Here is a 27,110-nt window from a genome sequence, read left to right on the forward strand (position 1 = left end):
CGCAAGCCATGTAACGTGCAAGGTGCTCCCTTTGGTTACCTCTGCGAGAGGTCGGACTCCTAATAATCTATAGACTTTGTCTTGCCAACTTTCGAGTTGGCGTCCATCGGTGCACACGACATGTCCCTCGATGGGAAGCCGTGTAAGCACAGCTACGTCAAGTAAGGTGACGGTAGCCTCACCTAGAGGTAGGTGGAAAGTATGGGTCTACTGGCGCCACCGCTTGACTAAAGCCGTGACTAGCACCCGATCGACTCTTCCGTACGCGATAAGGTGGAAGTCATACAACCTCGCGAGCTGAAGGTACGGGAAGATCCGTGCGTCAATCGCCCACGGAGCAGAATCGGGATGCCTGGAGTACTTGGTCTCCGTGTCGGACACCTAAACGCAAATATTGTGTTAGCTTAAAGTTAAAGTATTAAGGCATATAAATTCAAAAAGGGTAAATTCAATTACCTGGACATCCCATAGCACACTGCTTCTATGATCCGCCTGCATCGTAAGCACACTAGGGTCGAGAGGGCCTGGAGCTGCTGGATCCATCTCTGCTACAATTCAACAATAACTAAGCGTTATTTATTGTAAAAATACTTAAGGAGTACTCAAATTGTTTACTTATGTTATTTATTTGTTTGATAATCTTTATGTTTATATACTCAAATACAAATACTGTTTACCTTGATGTGCAAGTTCTAGTGTTCGTAATCCTCCTGGACTTAGTTCTTCCTAGTCCACGAATGTGATCTGGATCGTGTATCACCTCAGCACCGGTGTATTGAGGCCATGACCTCTTATCAATCAACGGCAAGAATATGGATTCATATGTGTTGACATATCTCTGGGTCGTGTAGCAGGAGTCCACAAAACGCTCATACGATAAATGTCATTTAATACATACGGCAAGAACATGAGAACAAGGTAAGTGATATATGGAGGGTTTGTTACAAGTGCATTTCATCTTTCTCATATCCACACTTTGTATTTTACCACCCTTGGCGGATCCTCTATTACCACATCCAGTCTTAACTTGGAAAAGGTCTCGTCTGTAGTCAAATGCGACGATCTCATGGTAGTTTGCCTTCTCGGTGTTACGGGTGATAATTCTAGTGGCGTGTGAAGTGTACTTATTTCCCCCAATTAGCCACGCGTTTGCATTCTCGCGTCTTTTAACAAAGTAATCATTAACACGATAGAAGGTGAACTCCACAAGAGTAGTTATGGGCAAGAAACGTACACCCTTCATCACGTTATTGAACACTTCGGCTAAGTTGGTATTAGTAACACCATACCTATACCCTCCATCATGACATATTGACCATTTACACATATCACCAACTTGATCAATCCAAAAAAGAGCCTCTCGATTAGCAACACCAATGGCCTTCAATCCCTCGATGACCTTATGTGCTTGTCTTTGCTCTACAGTCCGTCCAAACATCTTCTTCAACTTCACATTACCCATTTGAAGATTCCCTTGTTCCCATCTTGGGCAATCGCAGTCAACAACGTATGGCGATACTTACCATACAAATGTGTTCCATCAATGGCAATAAGGGGTTTGCAATACTTGAATCCCTCAATACTATGTTGGAACGACCAAAACACGCGTTGGAAAGTTCTAATACTCAGACGGACATACACACCAACATCATTATCTTCCTTAAAGAACTACTCAACTACAGTCCCGGGGTTTGAAACTTGCAGTGCCTTCAAGAAGCGTGGAAGAAGAGGATAAGAATCTTCCCATGCACCATAGATGGAGAGAAGGGCTTGCTGTTTAGCACACCATGCCCGCTTATAGGTCACTTCGACACCAAATTGGTCTTTGACCATTTGACGCACGACAGAGACCTTAATTAATGGGTCTTGAGCAACACAATTTCTAATAAGATTGTTAATCACGGAAGATGTCAAATGAATGTGTCCGGCTGACACATTTTCAGTACTTAATACACAACCCCCATGCTTCCCTTTATATGTAACAATCTCCCATGATGGTGAATAGGAACTCTTCCTAGCCCTAAGCCTCCAACCACACCCTCTCTTACACTTCAAGGTGAGCACGGTTTGATTTGAAGTCTCAGTTCGGTACTCAACGTTCCTACGAATATGATACAATCTAACAGCGTCCAACAAGACATCCTTGTTATCAAACATCATACCCTTTTGAAACTCTCCTTCGTCGGTGTAGGTTGTATCACAATCCCAAGACCTCCAAGAGTTGTCCTCAATGTGTTCATCTAGAGGGGGAACCAGTGCATAGGGTGTAGGAGCAACGATTGTTGGAATGTTTTATAAGGTCATGTCATTAGCTAGAGTCTCCTCGTCAACACTCACATCGTCCTCAGAAGGGGCTTCAACGAATTCATTACTCTCACTATTAACATCATCCCAAGGCTCATTTGTATCTTCTAAGTTAAAAGTATCATCATTTGAGACTTGAAATTGAAGTTGATTGGGTTCATTAGAAGGATAAGAGGAAGATGGCATAAAGGGATTTTGGGTTTCTTGGGTAGGGAAGGGCGTATGAGAAGGAGCAGAAGAAGTTATATTCATGAATGCATTTGTTTCCACAACATTGATATCTTCATTCCCGAGGGGTACCTCTTCAACATATAACTCTAAAGAAGGAGTAGGGGTAGACCTTGAATAATCCCACATTGCATCTATAGCCTCCTCATCCTCAACCGGAAAAGCTAACAAATCTCCACTCAGATTGTACTTAAAACTTAAATTAACAGTACTTCTTCTAGTGTCAATGCCAATCTTAGAGCATATAAAATGTTTTAATTCATTCAAATTCATGTATGAGTTGCATGCAAACAGTTTACGTCTTCCCCCAACATACTTAACATTGTTACTAGTTGATCGAATTAAACCATTTTAAAAGCATACAACAGTCACACGAAATGAATCCATTTCTACAACAACACATACAAAATCAACATCACCATCATGTTCATAAATATATGACCACTATACATTTTAAATTCAACAACAAATTCACGAACAAACTTTTAATTATGAAGATCAAGGTAAATAAAAACCACATTCGACATATTCGTAGAGTTTAAGTGTAAATGACCACTATACATGACATACATTTTAAAATCAACACCAAATAAAAAAATTTATAATAAAAACGTACCTCAATAAGCTGTAGATCAACAAGAATTAGTAAATTGCAAGTTTATGAACCTACATTAATGTGAAAGATGATTAAAATTCAGCAAACCCTAATATTCCGAAAATGGAAAAAAAAAATAGCTTAGATCGAATTAGGAAGATGACAGAACTAATTAGTGGTACAAACTTGAAATTTGATGAGTTTAGTTGAAAGATTGAAGTTGATTTTAATGGTGGAAAGAAGAGGGAGATTTTGGAAGGTGATTGAGGAAAACAAATACGCGTAAAGTGAAATGAAGGAGAAGGAAACTGGAAAATTATAACAGCCATAAGTCGCTGTTAGTAACAGCGACTTATCTCTTTTATTTTATTTTATTTTTTTTGTCTTTCGCTGTTAGTAACAGCGAATTTTACCAAACCTAGGTTTGGATGTACGGACGCTTATTTTTGGAATTAAGTTTTCACGGAGCTTATTTTGGGAAAAAAGTTGTTCAATTGTCGTATTTTTTTTCAAATTTTCAGAGCCCAGTCTCGTCAATGCGCTTGGAATTCGGAAATCCGGATCGTTAAAAATCGGCCGGCTGGTGTCCTAAGAGACCGTTTTTCTATGAGACGTCTTTCGAGGTCATTCCATTAAAGCTTAGTGCCTATCTAGTATATACTGTATACTTAATGTCTATTTACACCATCCTTCATGCCTACTTATCGTATCATTAAAACCTACTTACAATATCCTTCGTGACTACTTAGAATATATTTAATGCCTACTTATATTATCTTAAATGCCTACTTACAATATTCTTAATACCCATCGAATAAGCGTGCATTATTTACGATATTTTAAACGTCCACTTACAATATCCTAATGGCCATTGAGTAACTTACTCTACATTTTCCTTTATGGGAGGGCTAATTAAAAGTGGTCTCTCAAAGATATCGTCTCTCACAAAAATTTGTGAAATTCGCCACCCTTTTCAATGTGTTGCCATCTTTTTTAAATTAAATTACTAAAATGTCCTTAAATCAATTTTTATTTATAAAATCAAAAATTATTATTATTAAATTAAAAATTAAAAATAATTAAATTAAAATAAAAATAATTAATTATAAAAAAAACAATTTAAAAAAAATCAAAATATGAACCTAATCGCATGTTTTGTGCTGAAATTCGATACACATTCGCTCTATTGGAAATAGCATTTGATAGGAAAATCACATTAATGCAACATTTGCAGCTTTAGAGAACTAGAAATCTAGAGCTTTTCAATGATATATTTTATGTCAAATTCCGAAAACCGAGCTAGAAATGACGATTGTTTAAAGTTTGCTTTGTGCTGAAATTTTATACATGTTTACTCTTTGGCCAAAACGTTTGAGAGGAAAATTGCATTAATGGAAAATTTGCGACATTAGAAACTACACTTCAAGAGCTTTCCAATGATATATAATATATTATATGTCTAATTTTGATAACCGAGCGAGAAATAACGACCGTTTAGAGTTTGCACTGATTTTTAGTATACCTAGTAGCACAAAACGAATGATTGGACCGCATTAGAGTCGCGTAAAACACGCGTCTCCACCGTGGTCCAATCACATGTTTTACGCGACTCTACCATGGTTCAGTCGCGGTTTTTGTTCGACTGGATGAAACGGCCTTTGTTTCTCACTCGATTATCAAAATTGGGCATATAATAAATCGTTGGAAAGCTCTTGAAGTTTAGTTTTTAATGTCGCAAACCTTGCATTAATTTGGGTTTTGTATTAAAAGTTATGGCTAAAAGATTGAACATGTATTAAATTTCAGCACAAACAAACTTTAAACGATTGTCATTTCTTGCTCAGTTATGAATTGGGCATATAATATATCATAAGAAAGATCTTAAAGTCTAGTTTCTAATGCTGCTAAATTTGTATTAATTTGATTTTCCTATCAAAAGTTATTGGCAAAAGAGTGAACATATATCAAATTTCAGCACAAGCATTTTTTTTTGAAATCGACGATCTTATCTATGCTTACCGAATCATTTTGGTTATCATTTTCATTTGCCACAGTGTTTAATATTGAGTTTTAGTTCATAGATTTTTTTAAAGAGAAGCTAGAGAGATAAAGCTATGAAATTTCATTAAAGGCAATATTAAAATTTTAATATATAAAGGGTGGCGACATAGTGATAAAAGTGGTGATTCTTAACAATGCCCAATCACAAAATCTCGCGTCTTATTAGGTGGATCCAAATATTTTTTTTTTTATCAATCTTAAGATTTAAAAGATTAATTTCAAAACTTAAAATACTAAAATACTAACAATTTAAATCAATGAATTTGACAATTTCTAGACATAAAATGGACTTGTAAGACCAATTCTAAGATTTATATTAAAATACTAATTTCAAGACTTAAAATTTTCATTCTAACTTTAAAGTATGATGACTTAGACCTTGAAATTAATATTGCACACTTTTAAAATGACATTTTTAGTCTTAAAATAGGTATTTTAGTATTTTTTTAAATATTAAACATTTAATGGGCCTGGTACAGTCACGTGACTTAGGCGGAAATTTGAAAAAAAATAAGACCTTTTATTAACTTTAGTCAAAAAATAAGATTCGTTCAAACTTTATTCCCAAAATAAGCATATTTAGCCCCAAAGCTAGACTTGGTACATAATCGTTGTTACTAACAACGAGTTTAAAGTTGCAGGAATTTTTAAGTCAACATGTAGTCACTGTTACTAATAGAGAAATAAGGTTTGACTGGTCAAAGGGGAAGTCTCTGTTAGTATCAACGATCAAATGGTTTGACTTTTGTTGACTTTTGTGTATGATTTAATCTAGCCGTTGTAATATGGTTTAATTTAACGAATGAACTATGTAATTTGATATGGATTCGTTGAACATGAATGAAATTGTGTTGAATTTTCGAGAGCATTTTCCCTATTTGAATATGATTGTCTGTTTGATTTATATTTAATTCATACTTAATTCTTTGCGGAATGATTCATCGCCGAAAACTCCGAATAATTAACATCATTTCATTTATAATAAACATGTGATAATACGATAAACATATACACATCTACATATATATTACAAAATATACACAATAGTCCACATGTTACAAATATTCAATATATACAAAACATTACTAATGTTTAATATATAAAAACAATATACTAATGTTAATCCTCCTCCTGTACCCTCTCTAACTGTGACGGTCTATGACGCCTCCTACGATAGTAACAGGCAGTCGCATGACGCTCGGGTAGGGGAGGTGATTGATACTGGGATGATCCAGCACCCTGTGAGGACCCGGCACCATAGTCGGGGCACGTTAAGTCTACCTCCTCAAGACGAACGTCGGCATGATGAGGAGATGACCCCTGAGCGTCCATAGTGGTGTCAGGCACAACGACTTCTGGAGTGAAGTGTTGAAACTGTGTCCCTAGGAGTATGCCTTGGGCAATCTCCCGTACAGGCTCCTCCTGGCTGGAGTTGATGATAGTTGCAATGCGTTGTGCCTGTATTCAATTTGGAGTTAATGAAATCTATAATATGTAAGTTTTATGGATAATAATCAACATGGAAGAATACTTACAAACTGTGTCATTGTCGGTGCTGCGGGAGCGTACTGGGCGGCTGCGATGATACCTCGTGGTGTCATCCATCGACGAGTGATGGAGAGGAACCACGACATATAATCCGTCAAAGTAGGTGCGCCTACTGCATCGATCGGCGCACCTTGGGCAACAGCTCTAGCTTGTGATCCCAACGAGCGATATGGCGCCAGTTGATCTCCAACCAGTTCTTGGGTTCCCGACCCTTGCGTGAGTTGTGATGGAGCTCCGCCTCTGTGTCACAAGGCGGCGGGATGCCCTGTACCATCCTAAATTGGCGCAGTACGCGTTCAGGGAGATGCACTTCGACTATTTCGAAGCATATCAAAGGTACAAATGCTTTCCACGCCCCTGACAATATCCCTGAGTGCTGAAGAAATGCAGCGTATGCCTTAGTGGGGTAAGGGTCCCATCGAAACTACACGTGAAAATGTAATTAATAAATCACGCAATATGATAGTTACAAGACCTTGAATACTCCCACATTGCATCCATAGCCTCCTCATCCTCAACCGGAAGAACTAACAATTGTCCACTCATATTGTATTTAAAACTTACATTAATAGTACTTCTTGTAGTGTCAATCCTAATCTTAGAGCATAAAAGATGTTTAAATTTATTCAAATCCATGTTTGAGTTGCATGCAAACAGTTTACATCTTCCCCCAACATACTTAGCATTGCTACTACATGTTCGAATTGAACCATTCCAAAAACATACAACAGTCACACGAAATGAAGCCATTTCTACAGTAATACGTACAAAATCAACATCACCATCAAGTTCATAAGAAAGCAAGTACATTGTTCAACAACCCTCACAACTAGAGTTCACAACATTCATAACAACATTTCAAAACAAGGCACATTGATTATTGACTGCGTAAATATATACATAATTTACAAAATTACGGTTTGCGTTCAAACATTTTCTACATTAAATTCATGACCAAACAACCTCATTATGAAGATTATGGCAAATAACAACTACATTTGACATATTCATAGATTTTAAGTATAAATGACCACTACAAATGACACACTTTTTAAAAACAAAAACAACTAAAAAATTTATAATAAAAACGTACCTTAATAAGCTGTAGATTACCAAGAAGTAGTAATTTGCAAGTTTATAAGCCTGCATTTATGTGAAAGTTGATGAAAAAATTTAAACACTATATTTTCGAAAAAATAAAAAAAAACAAAAAAATTATTACTTGAAGTGAATGTGATCAGATGACTGAACTAATTACTAGTAGGAACTTGAAATTTGATGAGATTAATTGAAGGATTGAAGTTGATTTTAATGGTGGAAAGAAGAGGGAGAGTTTCGTGTCTATAGGGCACCGATTTGAGTTGTGGGTAAAATGAGGAAGGAGGAAGAAGACTGTTGTATTTAGGGCTGCAATAACTCGCTGTTACTAACAACGACTTCCCCTTTCCTTATTTCGCTGTTAGTAACAGCGACTATATGTTGACTTAAAATATCCAGCAACTTTAAACTCGCTGTTAGTAACAGCGATTATGTACCAAGCCTAACTTTGGGGCCAAAGACGCTTATTTTGGGAATAAAGTTTGAACGAATCTTATTTTTTGACTAAAGTTAATAAAAGGTCTTATTTTTTTCAAATTTTACAAAATCACAAATTGTTATATGAGAAGGTCTCACCGAAAATATTTAACAGAGAGCCGGTCAGTGAGACCTGTACTCCATGCATCCGAAGACTCTTTACTTTATTGTAGTAAATGATATAGTTTTCAAAAGTGCAAATTAGCTTATGCAAAAAACATAAGGGACATTCTACATGTCGAACAATGGCCTGAGATGAACTTACCATTCATTAAGCACCAACTTTGAAAAAAAAGGCGATACCTTGCAACTCTATAAAGAAAAAGATACAATTTGGCAAACAAAGTTTTGAAACTGCACAATAAAATGTTGTTGCAGAGAGGAAACACAAGCACTTTTAGTATCCAAGGGTATCGATTATCAAGCGAAGATACATATCGCCTTTTGGGTTATTATATTCAATGTGTTGTGTATTTGATAAATAAAATCGCTACTAATTATGTTAGGAAACATCACTACGCCTAATTATGATATGTTAAAGGTTTTTGGTTGTTTGTGTTATGCTACTAGTCTTAAAAGAGATAGGCATAAATTTGATCCAAGGGCTTCCCCTTGTGATTTTATTGGCCATGCTTTTAAGCCAAAAAGGCTAAAAAAGTTACAATTTGAACACCATAATGTGTGTGCAACAAAAGGTCATAAGCAAACAGCAAAACAGAATATGATGTGCAGCAACAACGAACAATTGCAAGCAAAATGTGCAGTAGCTATGTGAACTGTATGAGATAATAATTGACATCGACAAGGATTCCACGGTTCAACATAAAGGCGGAACGTACAGATAAATTAGTGGGTTTTAGCTGTTTTAGTTTGTTAGAGGCTGTTGTAACAATCTCTTAGTTTTAACGAAAAATTGAAGAAGATAAAGCTTTTTAAGTAAAAAATTTCAATATATAAGCTTCAGTGAAACTTAATTTCAAAACTAAGCGTCTGCAGTCGAGACTTTAGGTTAAGATTATGTTCGCAGTTAATAACAGCGAATAAATGATTTGATCAAAAAAAGTTCGCAGTCAGTAGTAGTTAGTTCTCACGTAGTAAGTGGGAACAAAGATATTTGACTTTTTTTGACTACATCTTTGTTTACAGCGAATTGATGCATTTTATAAATAGTTTTAGAATCATTTTAATTCATTTCCCCAAAGGTTTGACCTTGTTTGACCAGAGCTTCCATTATTCATTATTAGTAACAGCGAACAAAAAACTTGATTTTTTTTATTATAAAGCTTTGTTCACTGTTATTAACTATGAACAAAATCAAACCTCAGCTTTGGAATAAGAGGTGCTTATTTTTTCTTGATAGATTTTTTTTTGATTAAAAAGCTTTATCTATTTCAAATTTTCAGTCTTAGCTTTTCTTTTTTTTTTTTTTTTTTTTTTTTTTTTTGTTTACCTTAGCTATATTCTTCAATAGATGTATTGTTCATTTTCTGTCAAAGAGTAACAATACCAAAGTTAAACTAACAAGGAATTGGATGCAAACAATCTTGAAAAGACTGGAAACCCAGATTTTGAGATCTATAATGAATGACTCGTATTTGTTATATAGCATCACAATAGAAATCATCTTTGTACATCAATAGTTACAGTTACGATCACAAGACAGAGAGGATCGCTTTTCATACAAAACCCCTCTGCTCATACCAAAACTCACCATTGAGAAAGATTTCCCACAAAGCATGCAATACAACTTCAGTTGTATGCGTTATATAGCTTCTCCCAGCCTTTTCTCTTCCATTATCAGTTACATATATAACTAGCCGACATTCTGACGACGCTTTTCTGCTTCAGCGAACATGATTTTTATCTTGTTATAATCATTTTGTTACGAAAATCTGGGGCAATTGACCTCAAAGTATGACAATTCAACTCACCTTTGCTTCTTCACCACTATTGAGCATTCACCGCAGTATCGCTGTCTTGTCTTGAAGAATTTGCATAAAATTGAGCCTGATCTCTCATATCTCTAAATATGGAGAATAAAGAGTTTAGGCTTTCAGAAGAAGCTCCCCCAAGGATCCATAGCAACAAAGAGCTGAAGGAATTCATATTTCCTGGGTTTTGACCAGTTTCCTGTTGCTGAAGATCATGGCCAGGGATTGGATGAGGATCACCACCCCTATTTTCATCTTGCGGATTTGCATTCCCCGATTGTTCTTGCAAGCCATGAATCTCCTCCTGCACATTAGGAGGTACTGGAATTTCACCACCAGGTATTGGCTCTGAGACCCCAGGAACTGAAGAATCTCCCATATTAACTGGACCAGGGTTCCCCGTGTTGAACTGGGTAATATGCAATGTTGAGGCAAGTATAGTAGAAGAGGTTATGTGGAAATCTGGGTGCTGCTGCATATGTGAACGACGATTTTGTAAAAATCTTTGTAGAGCAGGGATCTGAACCAGAACCAAAAATGGATCTAAATATCAGCAAAATTGATAATGGAACAGCTATCAGAGGTAAGAGACTAATAAGACTTCATTACACATACACATACCAAACGTAAAATCAAACCAATGTTAGAAGAAAAAAAATTAGATTCAATACGAGAAATGTGAAGAAAAACGGAAAAAGTTAATTTAGCATTCAGGATACTTGGGACATGAAATTTGTTCCAATAGACACCAACATAGGACCATAATGTTGTCCAAATATATTGAGCACCAGTAGGAAATGTAATTATAACACCAATCATAAATCAAAAGTCACATCATTAAAAAATAAACAATACTGCCCACAATGCAAAAAGGTTGTAACGGTCGCAACGCGGTAAAACGGAACGGTAATGCAGTAACGGTCGCAACATAGTAATGGAAATGTCACAAGTCACTCCCTCAACCCATCTGGCATTATTATGTGTGTTTTTCATTCACTGAACCTACAGTTTGTAAACATCATTTAGCGTTCTTTCATTTCGTTTTTTTAGTGGGTGGAGCAGAGGTATAGAGTAAGAGGCATACTAATGAATTTATAGATAATAAAGGTGCCTGCAGTAAATAAGAAGTTATAAAGCTAATGAGCTACAATAAACCAACACTTATAAAGGAGCATATAAGCCCAGCAACTAAAATGAAACCCTGAACATAGAGAAGTTAATTGACCAGAGATTCAGGCTTCCAATTGCTCCATGGGAGGAGAAACAGGAATCAGTCAACAGAAAAAACAATTTGAGCAGCTGCTCATACCCCCCCTCCCTGGCCCCCTGCTTCTCCAAACAAAAACCCCAACCCTTTTGACGCTTATGGGTTATCGGTGATGATAATTTAATTATTTTATCAGACATGGAATTCTCAAAATGGAGCTTAAAGTTTAAATCTTAAAACCCATTTTTGAGATCAACTTTAATAAAATACCCAAGTACCCAGAACCCAGAAAGGCGAAAACATCACCTTTTCAGAATGAATCTCTTAACGTTATGTAGCGTGTAGAAGAATAGCTTAAATGACCATCATGAGATTAGTAAACATAAATACTACATAGGAAAAACAATCACAATTGTAAGAACAACGACAAAGGAAACAATCATAATACATGGACCAATATAAAGATGTTAATGTTGGGCATATAATCTTCAGAAGGCGCCACAAGAAATATATACCTCAAATCTGTTCCAGAAATACAGGATAAGATGGAGCATAAATGCTGCAGTAGTAGACAAGGCCAAGTACGAAAAACCTGCGGGGAACATATAATGCATACAGTCGTTGGTTCCACGAGAAAAACAATGATCAAAATATACAAGCTATCATCATACCATACGCATAAGAGAAGAAATATATGTGGAACACCAGGAAGTATAGTAAAAAGAAGCGTGGAAAGAACTTCATTGATATTGGAGTACGAACACTGCAAAAACCATAAAAAAAGTTCAACATCACCGGACATTTTTCATAGGAAACATAAGATGACTTAGAAATTCTACAACCTTTAAGAAAGGGAGGGTGCGTAGTACAGAACTGAGACTAACCTGATTAGGGTAAAAAGCTCACATAGCCAGACCAATATCAAAACCATGAAAGCCAGCAGTTGATCATCATAAAATTCAAACAGAAAAAACAGGATGCCTATCATGATCTGTAATATTAAATGCAATACATTACCAGCCAATAGAAATGAAAATATTCAAGTACTACAATATTTCATAACAGTTCATATGTTGCAATCTTACAGGCACAAAGACAAGCGATTCAATGACGTGAACAAATATCAATTGAAATGTAGGAAGCCGATGTCGAGCATGATGTTGAAGCTGCACTGTAATCAATTGAGGGAAATAAGGTTAGTGCTAGTTACCTGTCAGTCATGTCACCCAAGTTATAAATTTTTATCAAAAAGAAATAGAAAAGGCTGACAGTACATACGTGGCATGCTAGAAACTACATTTTACTTGCTTCCTAGATATATTTTTCACACTAGGGTCAATCATATAGATGGTACGTGAACATAGTAGAAGAAACAAATAAAGAAAAATACAAAACTGAGGTCTTAATCCCCCAACTGAATGGAACTGAACTGAATATTTGACGGTGAAAACGATGGGTAGCACCGAACTACTCTAAATAGAATTGAGAATAAGTTAGAGAGAAGATGCCCTAAGAGCAACCAATAAAGTTATATACTCCCTCCATTCCCTATTGATCTTAACACTTTACTTTTTATCGATTTTTTTCCTGGTAAAGTGTTTCCACTTCCCTTATACCTTCTATTTGTTTTCCCAAAGTTTCTCTAGCTTTTGATTGTTTCTTTCAATTTCACTCATCTCTCATTGTCACTACATTCCACTACTGAAGTGACTATTGCTATCATTAGAGAATGGAGGATGTGGTCGGAGATATTTCACACAAATAACTAGAGCACAACAATATCTTTGCCCCCTAGAACCCACCCTTTTTCTTTCCCATCTTCCCCCTCATTTAGCAAGCCTACCTAGAAAGAGAAAGTAGTCACATTTGTGTATTTTACCGATACAACAAACCAGATGCTGTTCGAAAATAAATCACCAAAACAAATTTTCTTGTGCCTTGACTGGCTAAAAGGGATCAAACTACAGAAGCCTATTCTCTATGCTCTTTGCTTAAGGTGAGCAAGATTTTAAAAGAGAGAGCACCTTTATCATAATTCATATCACATATACATATTCCCTTCTCTTACCTTTCAGTTTCTTAACGTCAAAACAATTATATCTAAATTCTAGTACAGGGGCCGGATAGAAGTGCACATGACAACATCTGAAGTTCATTCTCCACTCTAAACTATGTATTCCCCTAACACATTTCTTTTATCTTTTTTTTCTTCCCTTTCATTCCAATAATCTCCATATGCAATTTTACCATCAACTTAAACCACCACTAATGTTGACTGCAATTCTTCGTTCATGTCTTAAAGACCAATGGCATATCCCTTCTCCCCACACTGATTTGCATTTTGTTTGGGTAGAAGTGCAGGTTTGTATGGAAATGGGAATGAAAAAAGCTCAAACAAGAGATGAGTCATCAAGAATTCACATGTATGCTGAAGTAACAGCTAAAACAGCAAAGCAAATTAACAAAAAGCATTCACAGGTCGTACTTATGTTTTTAGTTGAGGTTTGCATCTTGCTATAAGAAATATACAAGCGCAAGCAAAGCAACCTGTAAATTTGAGCATGCGAGTCTGTGTCTCCCTCAATGTAAATGAAACTGACATTGTCGTCGTAAAAAAGACGAAAAGTGACATCATAAGCACTCCACACTTGGTTACCAAATAATCTGTGCATAGAACAACAGGAAAATGTGTAAAATGTCAACCAAAGCAGATAATCAGAAGAAACTACAAGATCAGATAAAGCCAAAAATATCCAACAATAATCAACATATAGGTTTAAAGCAGGAGAAAAAAAGTAAAAGAACAAAGAAGAGCGACACAAATAAAGGATATGAGGCAAACCTCCAAAAGTAGCAGAGCCTGTTGATGGTTCATGGGCATAACTGAGGTTGTAAAACTCCCTTGTCTGGTAGTTATATAGGTACCCTGCCATACAATCCAATGTGGGGATCATGTCTTAGGATACACTTGATACTACATAAGAATCCACTACTTCAAATATAGAAAAGTAAGCAGGTCAGTGTTCCTATTCCATTGCCCAAAGATAAGAATTGAATTGAATAATTATTATTTATGAACGGGTTGCTTATCGATTGGCATATATGTGAACATCATTTGTTACAACACTTAATGACAACAATGCCAAATCCCTAATACCATAAGTCTAGGGTCAGTTACATGAACCAACAAATACCAGTGCATCCACATGAATTCTCTTTCTCCATTCAATTTAATTATCTACCAACTCAGTCAGTAAATCAAAAAATTTCATATCATTTTCCACTCTAGGTCATCTACAATCTTCTTCTCTCTATTTGAAATCCCCCAAGTTACACGTTTTAGCTTCCTTACCAATTCTCCAGCTCACCCGTCATTTCACATTCCCAAACCACCTAAATAATTCTCTTTCAAGTTTCAACTGATCTATCAACTTTGTGAGATGGAAAAAAAATTCAAATTGGCAACGACGTGTTGTGGAATATCTGGAGCAAAATTATATTTGTCAATGGCATGTAGTGGAATAAAAGTAATTTGGAAGAGCACTAAACGCCATTTTCACAAACACTTGGTGAGTTGGAATAGAAATATTCTTTTTCAGCCAACCTTCAACTTTCTACTGCAAACTTTTCTATGTGAAACCCTGAATAAAATTTTGCAATCAATTTATTTCAGGATGAACATGAGCTCCAAACACCCCAACAGCGATTAAGGAAAAAAGGAAGAAGATAATACTTCACAGTTCACAGAGAAGGGAAGCTACAAGTGGAAACTAAAGTATATTGTTCACTGGGTGCTACCTTGTCCAGGAGAATCTAGCAAACTATTCATCAGAATAGTATCATATCCCACCACTCTATTGATGAGAAGTTGTTGCCACCTGAAAAGGTTCACTTTATTAGATGCAGGAAGAACACACAAGCAATAACTGTCCATAAATCTAAGAAGTGTAAATTCAAGGAGGCCTGAGAGGGGGGAAAAGATTTGCGATTAAGTGCTAGTAAGGAGTACCACAAAGACCCTGGTTTTGACAACCCACCCCTTCTTTCACCCTTTTCCAACAAGAAAAGACAAATGCTGAACATTCAAAGTGCCATGCCATCAAAGTGCCATGCCATATCAATAGAGTAAAAAAGGTACTTAATAAGTCTTTTGGAAGTTCGAACTTTCTGTTGCACTGGCTCCTATGCTGCCTACTAGTTTCATCTAACTGAACTTGGGGACTAACCATAACTAGACCTTAATACTAAGTGGGGAAGAAAACTTACTATAGTATATAGAAATAAAAGAGAAATGATGACAAAACAAATCACTACTTGAGTGAGAACAACAATTGGCAATTTTGTAACAGACAAGGAGGATTAAATGAATTTTCACCTGTTACCAAAACAAGGATGCTGGGCTGATATGCTAATATTCGCTGTCCGAATTTTATGACGTGCTTTGGCATCTTCAGGAAGTAAGAAGTATCCCTAAAGATAAACAGTATTTTACACACTGAAGATTAACAATGAGAAGCAGGTAATACACTTTTACATCATTAATTTTCTGCCCGCAGAAGTCAAGTAAAATACAGATAGAACTTATAAGAATCACAAGACTCACTTTTTCCATAGTGTAGAGATATGTCGGTTCAAATGCTTTGATCTTTCTTTCAAGCCAATGCACTGAGAATATTATAGAAACTTAGAAAAGTATAAAAAAGAAACTTCCTCAATCAATCATAATCAAAGACGTGTCAAGACAAGAAACTAGCCCTTCAATGCTTTTGTCCATAAGTTCCAATGAGATGAATTAAACAACACAATATTACGATGGTCCATATCATTTCTCAATAAGATATATTTTTGTTGGTCTAATTTTGATGGTACATTACTCTTAAGTATATTGATAGACGGTGGGAAACAAAGAAAATAAAACAAAAACTCCAATAAAACCTCAAAAACAACCCAAAAGAGGATGGACAATAAAGAAAAGAGGAGAAATAAAGAAGAGAAGAGAAAGCATACATGGTGGGTGCTCATATCAATTGGGCTCCTTCTGACACTAAGACCAAAACGCGCTTTAAACCGTTATAAGGCGCTCGTTAGCCTTAAGGCTTAACCCTATCAAGGCACCCAATTCAATGAACATCCAAAGCGCCAGCCTTAGGCACGCCTAGGCGAGCTTTTTAAAACTAAGTGACCACCTATAAAATGACAAAGCTTCGTCACATCTACTCAAAAGATTTCTTTATAGGATGACTACATCAATTGACGTAAATATCTAGCTGCTTTTAACCTCTTGTCCCTGAATGGGAGACACTGTTTTACAAACACAAGAGGATATATTTTTTTAATATAAAAGGCTTCACTTCTCCGTTTCAAAAGTTCGGATATGAACTTAAGTAAAGAACAAAAAAAATCCTTATATAAGTCAATTGACTAATCCAAGGCTGTAATATGCATGCAACTTAAATTTGAATTGTATTATCAATCTACCTGCAACCAAGTTGAACCTATCCAAGTGCAAAATCCGCAGCCACTTCTGCATGTCAAGATTTAGGTGAATACCTGCAGTGTCCTGTACTTAAAAGTTCACTTCAGTAACTTAAGAGATGCAATTGCGAATAAAGCAGCAACTTCAAAAATTCAAACAGAACCAAAATCAAACATTCAAAAGAAAAGTTAACATTTTCTTAGAAGTACTACACTTATTTGCAGGAAATGACATCAAATCCACTAATTATGTCCTATAGATAAAACTGAAAAACATATAATTATAAAAATGAAATAGACTAGTACGCACCATATTAAGCTAAAGACAATTGAGGAATGTGAAACGAAAGCACAACAATCCCAATTTTCAACATAAAATAATGTTGATGAGATGTAGACCTGTTTTTCACTTACAAGGCAGTGAAACGTAAAATATGACAAACAGAATATACGAACTAATAATGTAAATATTCTCTTTTTTAATAATAAGAGAATTTCTTACTGATTACACCAACCAAAAAAAGAAATAGGTAACAAGAAACGTAAGATAGTAGGGTTTGGTAATATTGCATATTGAGCAACATTTATATAAAAACAAATTCCCACAAAGTTATCTCCAACTCCTGTAGTTTAAACAGCCAGAACAAGAAACCCTACATACAATCAAGATTTGGCAACACAAAGGTTGCTGAAGTTATCGTTTAAGTGGCTACGACGACATTCCATTACCCTAATGCCATTAAGTCGCTCCGGTTTGGGGGGTTCAGATGTATGTAACCTTACTCTTGTTAATGATAACACTAACAAAGAGATTGTTTCTAATTGAACCTTAGTAGCAAACATCATGTGCAAGTTCACATAAATAAGAACTGCACATAATTTAATGACACGTTTGCATGGCTAGCTCACCAAAATAAATAGCATGACGGACGAGTAATTATTTACTTTCTGCACACCAGTTTACAAACATGAATAATCTATTTCATGAAAATCAAAACAAATCTTCAATATCATTGCATGGATAGTTGCACCTAAAGATATCATAGTTACATACTAATTCAAATAAAAATTCAAGATATATAATGGAAACAACTTAAAGATACTAAGTGACAAAGGGAAAACACTACAACATAATCCAGCACACATACCCAAAGAGTTCGCAGAAAACGTGTTCCATGCTTCCAAATGAATGATAGGCGTCTGTGCCACTTTCTGATGGAGTGCAAGATGATTGATCTTACAGATTGTTTTGAAAACATTGAAAAAGTTTCATATGTCTCTTCTTTTTCAACTCTACCATCATGAGGTACTAAGTTTAAGCTTTTTCCATCATTGGCCATGTCTGAATGTGTTTCCAAGAATTCATCATCATATCTCCAAAACTTAAAGTTCAACTTTCCCTTCTTGGCACCAGAAGTAATCCAACTGGACCAGTATTTCACAGCAAACAAGTTAAACTCATCGTCATGAGCATCAAACTCTCTGGGCTGCACAATCACCGTCTGCTCAGAAGATATCTTTTCAAAATCTGATGCAGATCCATTTTGAGTTAGCAGACCAGCACCAATTATCTACATCAATGGTAAGTGACAAAAGTAATCAGCAACTCATTCAAAAGTGAAAGAACCTAAAGTCCTAAACAAATAACTCCAGGTGTCCAGAGTTAGATACATTTGCTTTTCCCAATGAATGTAAAATTGCTACCTCTGTGGATGGTGCACAAGGAAAAATTAAAGAGAAAATGGCTAAATATATAATAGCAACAATTCAATGAAGAAAAACTAAGAATAAAATGTTAAACAGCTAGAAAACAGTTGAAAATTTCAAAAATTAGTGTATCCATTACCTTGATACAAATGAGTTGGGCATCTGATGTCTGTACTCCAGAGAGCTCACTAGAACAGCCTGGCTGCATAATTTCAAATCAAATGTCATACAGGTAAAAAACTGGTATAAACAATAGAGATAGATTCGTTACAAGGATTCTTGACTGCAAAACTTAGCAAACCCCGTCCCTTTCTTCCCAAACAAACAGCAAAAACCACAAGGAAGACAACATTGGGTACATAATGATAGAGCATCAAAATTTCTCAATGTGAGTGTGTTGCATTCATAGTACTTCCAGCAACACATTCAAATTTTCCATTTCTCTAGAAAATAAAAATTCAATAAGGAACAAACACTATAAACTTGAGAACCAAAACTTTGCCATTAAACAGGCCTAACAAAGCCAACTAATTCATAACTGTCCCCAGAATCCTCATATAAAAGGATCTTTCCTAGTCTTCATATAACAGACAAATTTCGTATCGAGTATGTTACATCATGAACTGTGCAATTTTTTCTTACACTCATAGATTACATAACTTGACTGCAGCTTATATCTCCATATTGGAAATTTAAATTATGTTGTCCCAACAACTACAAGTTTTACTGTGTCAAATCTCTTAAAAACTCAAACTCCTCTCGCATGATCACTAATCAGCAAGGCATAACAAGGAATTTGTCCAACATATACAGTAGATTATAATTCTTACTGCAAGTTACATCAGCTCCAACCTAGCCATGTTAGGTATAACTCCCCGTGTTCCTAATTGATGTTTGAAATTTTAGTTTCCAATTGTAGTTACACATTTACTTACCCCTCTTTCACTAAATTGTTTCTTTCACTCGTTCTACCTTTTAACGTTTCCTCTTTCTACAAGATGAGTAAACATCACTAACTCCTCAACACATTCATCACTGACAAAACACCTTTGAGTATAAGTAAATCTTAGACTCAAAACTACATCCAGGAAAATAATCAATAAAACTCAAACCACTACTTCCAAATTAAGTATGCTAAACTGTGAACTTTCCAATCATAACTTATCTTCTCAAGTCACATAAATCAAATGCAGCTTATACATTCATATCAAAATTTATGCTGTCCCCAGCAACAGTGAGTTCTTCTGTGACCATCTCTTAGATAACCAATGCCCAATCCTCTCTCACCTTAGTAGTAATTAGCATGGTAAACCATTAGTTTTTCTTTTAGCTTTTTATCATTCATGTCAAAGGTGATCAACAATCTCAGAAATTAATAAGAGATTTCTAAAACAAATACAGCTTATGATCATTCTTACACAACAGCTTGTATCAACTCCAACCCAAAGTTGTTAAAATCGAGATTCTACTTAGAATCGTTTAAAGAGGTAGAATCGAATCGTAGAATCGTACGATTCTACAAACAAACTTAAATATATTAAAATATCTAGTATCTTATCATTATTGTCCATTTCAAAAGTCTAAATTTATGAATTAAAGTTTTTTTGACTTTATTTTTAAGAATGTAAAGAAAACTTTTTAATAATTAGTTTAAATCTTCATACCGATTAAGTAATTTATTTTTTAAAAGTTTTCGTGATAGAAAATTTGAAATTTATTTATATATGTGAAAGATATTAGTGAAAGATGGTACATAAGAAAAATCAATAATAATTGATACTAAATTAGTATAATCGGATCATTAAATCGTAGGATCGTAGAATCGTGTTATGATTCTGCCTCAAAATTTAATTCCAACTAGAATCGTAAGATTCTACAACTTTAATATTCTAGCTACGATTCAAATTGCTCACTCGTTTTTGGATCGTAAAATCGTAGAATAGTAGATTAGAATCGCGATTTAAAAACGATGCAGTCCAGCCCACCCATTTAAGTTACTTCTCCCTCCATGTCACATAGCTGATCAAAAAAAAAATTTCCAATTGAAGTTTACGCCTTCAGTTAACTCTTTCACTAAATTTTTCTTCCACTCTCTTGCTAGTAAAGTTTCTTCTTTCTAATAGAAGAGTAAACATCATTAGTTCCTCAACATCACTAAACAAAGTCTAAATTCCATATTCTTTCCTCATTACCTACTCAACACATTAACACTAACAAAGCACCTCGAAATACAAGTTACGCTTCAAAGAAAACATCTTCATGAAAAAACCGTCAATAAAACTCAAATTACTACTTCGAAATTCTTACTCAAAAAACACTCAATTACATAAAATCCAGCAAAAAACTATAATTCAAACTGTTCAACAGCAAAAAAAAAAAAAAGAAAAATCAAAAAATTAATAAACCAGTAATTCATAAATTATGAAGAAGTAAAAAAGAAGAAAATTGACGAATCAACAAAACCTGCTGAACATAATTGGCGTGCATAACAACAAGAATAGCGAACAAAGTAACGGCACTGAGAAGATAAATGTACTCAAGAGCTGCTCGAATTCTCGGCGTAACCATTTGTGAAAACCTCTCCTGAACCCTAATAAACGTTTGCTCAGGATCCATTACAATCGGTTTCTAAATTGCTTGTAAAATGTAGCTGATTATCGGAAATTACATCATCTAGGGTTTCAAGAAAATGGATGAAGGATAAAAGATTTTTAACCAAAATAAATCGAAATTAAAATTATTGCATGTATGATAAAAAATGAAAGGAAAGAGGAATTTGGGGAGAAATTTGGGGAGAGAATCAAGGAATTTGAAGGGTCGTTGAAAATACGGAAAAAAAAAAAAAAAAAAAACAATCAATCCAAATATTATGAATGAAAAGGAAACAGAGAAATTGGGAAGTCTGACCTCAGAATTTTGATTGCGTGGCGGGTAAGCCCATGATTTCCACGAGATCTTTTTTCTTCGTTCTTCGCTTCCCTATCAGTACTTTTTTATTCTATTTTTTTAAAAAAATAAATCTACTGACTACTATATTTTTCAATACTCTATAGTCCATGTAATAACCATTATTCTTGCTAATATACTTCCAATATTTAATAATACTTGCTATTGATAATGACTTTTTTTACAGAATATGTCATTATCAGTAATAAGTATTTCAGCACGGAGAAAATAGTATAAAGAGATCTTATTCAATTTGTTTTAATAGAAAAATTATTAATATCAATTTTTTATAATTTTTATTTATGTATAATTAAAGATATGAATAATAAAATTATTGCTTTGATAAATGTGCCATAATTATTATAGAGAATAAGATGGAAATTACAAATGAATATGATACTTACTTTTCAATTAAAATAAAATTAAAAAAAAAATTACATTAACATGCGTTTATTGGAATATATATGGTTGGATGTCTCATGTAAGATTATTTTAATTTTTATGTTTTCTGTATTTTTATTTGTTTATATTGATTAATAATTTTACTAATCTGTACAAAGTTTAGACTTATAGTCTATAGATTACTATACTACTACTCTTATGATTGGTGAATTATAAAAATGAGTGGAATCAGAATATATGGTTGGATGTAGTGTAAAGTCTACTCTACCATATTTAAAAATAAGGTAGTATCTTAAGAGTGGATCTCGACATATTTCAAGTTCAATCCATTAAAAATTAATACCTATTTATCGTATTTTTAATACCACCTACATTATTCTTAATACTTACGTACCGTATTCTTAATGCCTACTTTCAATATCTTAAATGTTTACGTACATGATTTTTAATACCTACTTATAATATTTTAAAAAAAAATATAATAGGCTGGCCCAATTAGAGATGGTATCTCAAAGACACCATCGCTCACAAGAATTTGTGTTTTCAAAAAACAGTTTCAAGTGAAATCATTTTTATTTCACAAATTGTGAGAGTCGATCACTCCAAGAGACGCATTAGATATATCAGCTGGTCTTGGACGAGACGACCTCATAATGAGACCGTCAATTTGGGCCAGCCCAATTTGCGCGTGTAACAACTTGAGCATTTTTTTCATTTTCTAAACATTTTTCAATTTTGATCTTAAATGTATCAATTTTGACCTTAAAGGTATTAATTTTGAAAATTGATACCTTTAAGATCAAAATTGATAAAAGCCAAGAAAATTGAAATATTATTACACACACAAAATGGGCCAGCCCAAATTGTTCTCATAATGAGACCGTCTCGTCCAAGTTTTTGTGTAGATATATAGATTAAATAGCCTAATTAATACAAATTAAAGAGAAAATAAGAATGTAGGCTTCTTGTTTGAGGTTGCCTCTCTGAGAGACGGTCTCTCACAAGAATAGCTATATTAAAAAAGAGTAATTAGCTAGTCTCTTGAGAGACGTATCTCAAGCCCAGTCCATTAAAGATTAATATCTACTTAATTACGTATTCTTAATGCCTACTTACATTATCCTAATGCTTATTTATAGTATCCTTAATGCCTACTTTCAGTATCTTAAATGTCTACTTACATCATTTTTAATGCTTACTTACAATATTTTAAAATATAAATAATGGGTCGGCCCAATTAAAAATGGTCAAAACCGTCTCACAAGATTTTGCGAAGAGCAATTAGGTTAAGTTATTCTTCGCCTATCATGGATTTTGATTAAGAGAGGTTTTTTTTGCAAATTGTTTATACAAACCAAATAAAGTAAATGAATTAAATTAGTATTATTTTCACTCAAGAAATTGTACAAAATTTAATTTGTTAGTGGGCTATGATTTAATTGAAGAGAGGAGTGATGTATGGAAGAACTCTTCATTACTTAGCCTCTTGTTTTTTGTGTACAAGATACAAGTGTCATACTCTATTTATACTTGTTAAAGTTAATGTTTTTTATTGACTTTATAGAACTCTTTAGTAGTCAGCTAGAATTTTTTTTAGATATTTCTTTTCTTACTTCATACATTACTTTTACTATATTCTAGTATATTTTAACTATCATCTATTACTTTATTCTACACTTAACTAAGATTTTTTATATTATTTTTAAGAGAAACTTGAGTTAAATTTATTTAAAAGGAGAATGGTAAGTTAAAAGTTGAATTTAGCATATTATGTGGCTTGGATTAATTAGATTCAGCTAGTGTCTGTGTGACTTGGATTATGCTATGACCCACGAAATGAGCATAGAGAATTACTTTTTTGAGGTGTCTTTCAGAATAAAATTTTTTTAATAAACGTGATTTGTAAATTACTATAAAAAAAACAAAAAAATTAATATTAAAATAAATAAAATTAAAAAGATAAATTAAAATAACAAAACTCTCACCTTATCACATCCTATCATATAAGAATAATTTATTAACTTCACAAATAACCGTTATTTACTAAGAACTTTTCCTTTTAGAATCTCGCTTTCGAAGCTAAGTCATGGTTTGGAAAATGAAATTATACATAGATAATATGATGTGATTTATGTAATAGTATATAATAATAACTTATCTCATTTATGGAAATAAGTGTATTTATACTAGTTTCAAAGTAGGGTTGGTGGGATGACATCAACATAGGGTTAGTGGGTATAGCCTTAATCTCGGCCTTTGTAGGCATGATTGGTTTGTATGGGTTATTCCAATTTTAGGTTTTGATTTGAGTGTTGGGTTGGTAACTTGTGGGTGATTTGACCCCTAAAACATTAGCTCCATGCACAAAGCACGACTGAAATATCTTTGATGGCTGTGTGCGGAACAACAAAGCATTCTAAACCTATTACGAGTATTTGTCTAGGCTTTTTTGTATAGCTTTGACATGTGGTGCTTATTCGACTCATACTAGAGTTCTTCATGGGCATGCTTCCCACCATGCTTAACCCATTCAACTCAAAAATATAGGAGGGTTGGAACAATTTTTTAAAAAATTAAAATTAGGACGGGTTTAACCTGCCCACCAAAATAAATAGACGGTAACAACACCAAAAAATGCCTGTGTATATACCTGTCCTCCCACTTATTTTTTAATATTTTTTTATTTAATTTTAAATCTGAATTCTAAATATTTAATGAATGCCCCAGCCCCCAAGACCCAAACTACTAGGTTATAAAATCTAAGCTTAGTATACACTCAAGGTATGAGGTCATGATAGAACTAAGTAATAGGTGTCATGCTAACCTAGGTGATTGAGTTAAGTAGGTTTTTTAAGAATATTTAAGATATCAGAACTAAGAATCACTGGGTAAAATGGAAAATGCTTTAACAATGAATAGTGGTAAAAAGTAGTTTCAGTTCGTCGATGCAATCTTAGTGTATCTGATAATGCCTACGTCTTTATATTTACTATAATTTCTGTCGATTATCGTTTTATTAGCTAAAGTATTTGTTTTCTAAGATTATGGATCATGTCAGCCTACTAGGTGCTAGAACTTTACTATTAGCTTTGTTAGTTGAATGATGATAGGGATTATAAATTGATTCATAAAAGCAATGATAAAAGGTTGCGAAGTATCAATAGTGTTGTTGCTTTGAGTGAATGGAATATTGATAATGTTTGAAGGGTGGTAGGAGAGTTTGAGAAGACAAAGTACTACAAGTCATTTGTAATGGAAAAGTCATGGAAAAGTCTTGTTAAAAATCACTTTTATTACTTTCTTCTGATAGAAAAAATTAAATCTTTTTAGCATATTTGAAATGAAATGAAACGAACCTTTTATACTATATGACATTCGAATAAAGACGTACTTCCTCCGTTTCATAATACTCGCTATATTTTTCTATTTTTGGCAATTTCATATTACTTGCTACATTTCCGTTTTTAGTAATAAAACAATCATTTAAAGTTCTACCTACCCCTATTTTTATCCTACTTTATAATCTATACTCTATACTCTATAATAAAATACTATACTATACTCTCTAAAGTAACTAACAACCTATTTTTCTTTTTCTTTTTTAATTAACAATAATAAAATACTATACTCTATAAAGTAAACAATCATCTACAGTGTAGGTCAATCACTTTTCTTAATTCCCATACCCATACAAATGTAGCGACTAAAACGGAACGGAGGAAGTATATGTTAGTTAGATCATAAACTTTATAGGTGGTTTGACTATGAGAGTAATCTATGAAGACACAAAGGTGCGTCTCAGTATCTAACTTGGTCTCATCTCTTTTTATAGTTGAAGTATAGCACAAGCACCATAAAGGTCCTAAGCATTGCATATGTTGGCTTTGTGCCAAACAAGCTTTCATAAGAAGTAATTTACCATGAACATCTAGAAACATTTTGTTTATAATGTGCACTGCACATTAAACACAATCAACCCAAAAACTAGTTGGAATGTTAGCCAAAAATTAGAAGGCTTTTGTAACCTCAATCTATTGTCTATGCTTTCTCTTTACTACTCCATTTTATTGGGGAGTACCCACAAAACTAGCTTAGTGCAAGATTTCCTTATTATGATAAAATAATTGGGTCTTACCCTCAGATAGTTCCTAAACATTATCCGTTTTAACTATTTTGATTTGATTTGTTTTTCAAACTATGTTTCCACATATTAACAGAAATATTTTAATCAGTTACAAATAATGTGCATTTTGTTTCATATACAAATTTCAAGGGAAAAAAATTCTATTTCATTGAATGGCAAATGCTTTAATGTCATGTGCCATAACTTGATCTAATACATAAACCTTGCATTAATTATTGTTGCAAGTAATATAGGCCTTTATGGTTTAGACCAGGATCAGAGGCTTCTTTAATTTCTTCTGAATGTAACAAGAATCAACATTAAAAATTTAATCACATCTAAAATCCTTAGCCAACTTTTGAGCATTAATTAAGCTGTAATGAAAATCAAGTACAAAAAGGACATTAGGTGATGTCATGACTATTGCTATAACTTGACTATACAATCTTAATTAACTTAAACTTTTTTTTCCATTTGGTATAATGACTTGGTTATTTCAATGGTCTTCAAATTGTTAAGCAAATGTTCTTGAGCCAAATTTGAGTAATTGTTAAACTGATCATCTTGATCTCTCAGGGACATGAGGATAGCAAGGAAAAGGGGACGGCAGGGGCGGAGCAAACAATTTCGAGACCCCGTTTATTTTTCATAAGTTTCTAAAATTAGGACCCTTTATAATTTTAAAAAAGATTTTGTTAAATAAAATAAAAATTCAACACAATTTTAATTTCTTAAACTTAAATTAAGTATAGTTAAAAATTAAACTTTCTTCTCTGATATTAAAATGAAAGAGAAAAAAATAATAATACATGATGACTAATAATAAAAAGAGTAAAAGTTTGAAAATTTTAAAAATAAATTGTTAATTATTTTTATAAATTAAATTAGTGATAATTGATGTTTGATGAATGTGTAAACATTAAATGGGGTAAAAGAAAATATTTAAAAGGTAAAGAGTTGTTTTGGAAAAAAATAAAAAATGTAATTAATAGGTGTTGAATATATGAC

General features: G+C 33.8%; 1 protein-coding gene across 3 annotated transcripts; it reads right to left on the reverse strand.

The window, feature by feature from the left end:
• Positions 1–9,853: 9,853 nt before the first annotated feature.
• LOC130796811 (membralin-like protein At1g60995) lies at positions 9,854–21,530 on the reverse strand. 3 transcript variants are annotated; one of them, XM_057659206.1, is made up of 15 exons: positions 21,095–21,530; positions 18,771–18,833; positions 18,073–18,495; positions 16,928–17,009; positions 16,053–16,114; positions 15,825–15,919; positions 15,248–15,327; positions 14,292–14,375; positions 13,997–14,113; positions 12,535–12,620; positions 12,334–12,440; positions 12,121–12,212; positions 11,965–12,041; positions 10,243–10,762; positions 9,854–10,150 (listed from the first exon to the last, which is right to left on the reverse strand). In XM_057659206.1, exons 1-14 carry the CDS (start codon positions 21,245–21,247, stop codon positions 10,259–10,261), a joined length of 2,025 nt encoding a protein of 674 aa, XP_057515189.1. In that variant the 5' UTR covers positions 21,248–21,530; the 3' UTR covers positions 9,854–10,150; positions 10,243–10,258. The 3 variants fall into 3 exon arrangements, with proteins under 3 accessions (XP_057515189.1, XP_057515190.1, XP_057515188.1); XM_057659207.1 differs by having other exon boundaries at positions 9,854–10,714; positions 21,095–21,525; XM_057659205.1 differs by having other exon boundaries at positions 9,854–10,762; positions 21,095–21,525.
• Positions 21,531–27,110: the final 5,580 nt, after the last annotated feature.

This window comes from Amaranthus tricolor, chromosome 12, assembly GCF_026212465.1.
Source record: "Amaranthus tricolor cultivar Red isolate AtriRed21 chromosome 12, ASM2621246v1, whole genome shotgun sequence".
Classification (NCBI taxonomy): Eukaryota; Viridiplantae; Streptophyta; class Magnoliopsida; order Caryophyllales; family Amaranthaceae; genus Amaranthus; species Amaranthus tricolor.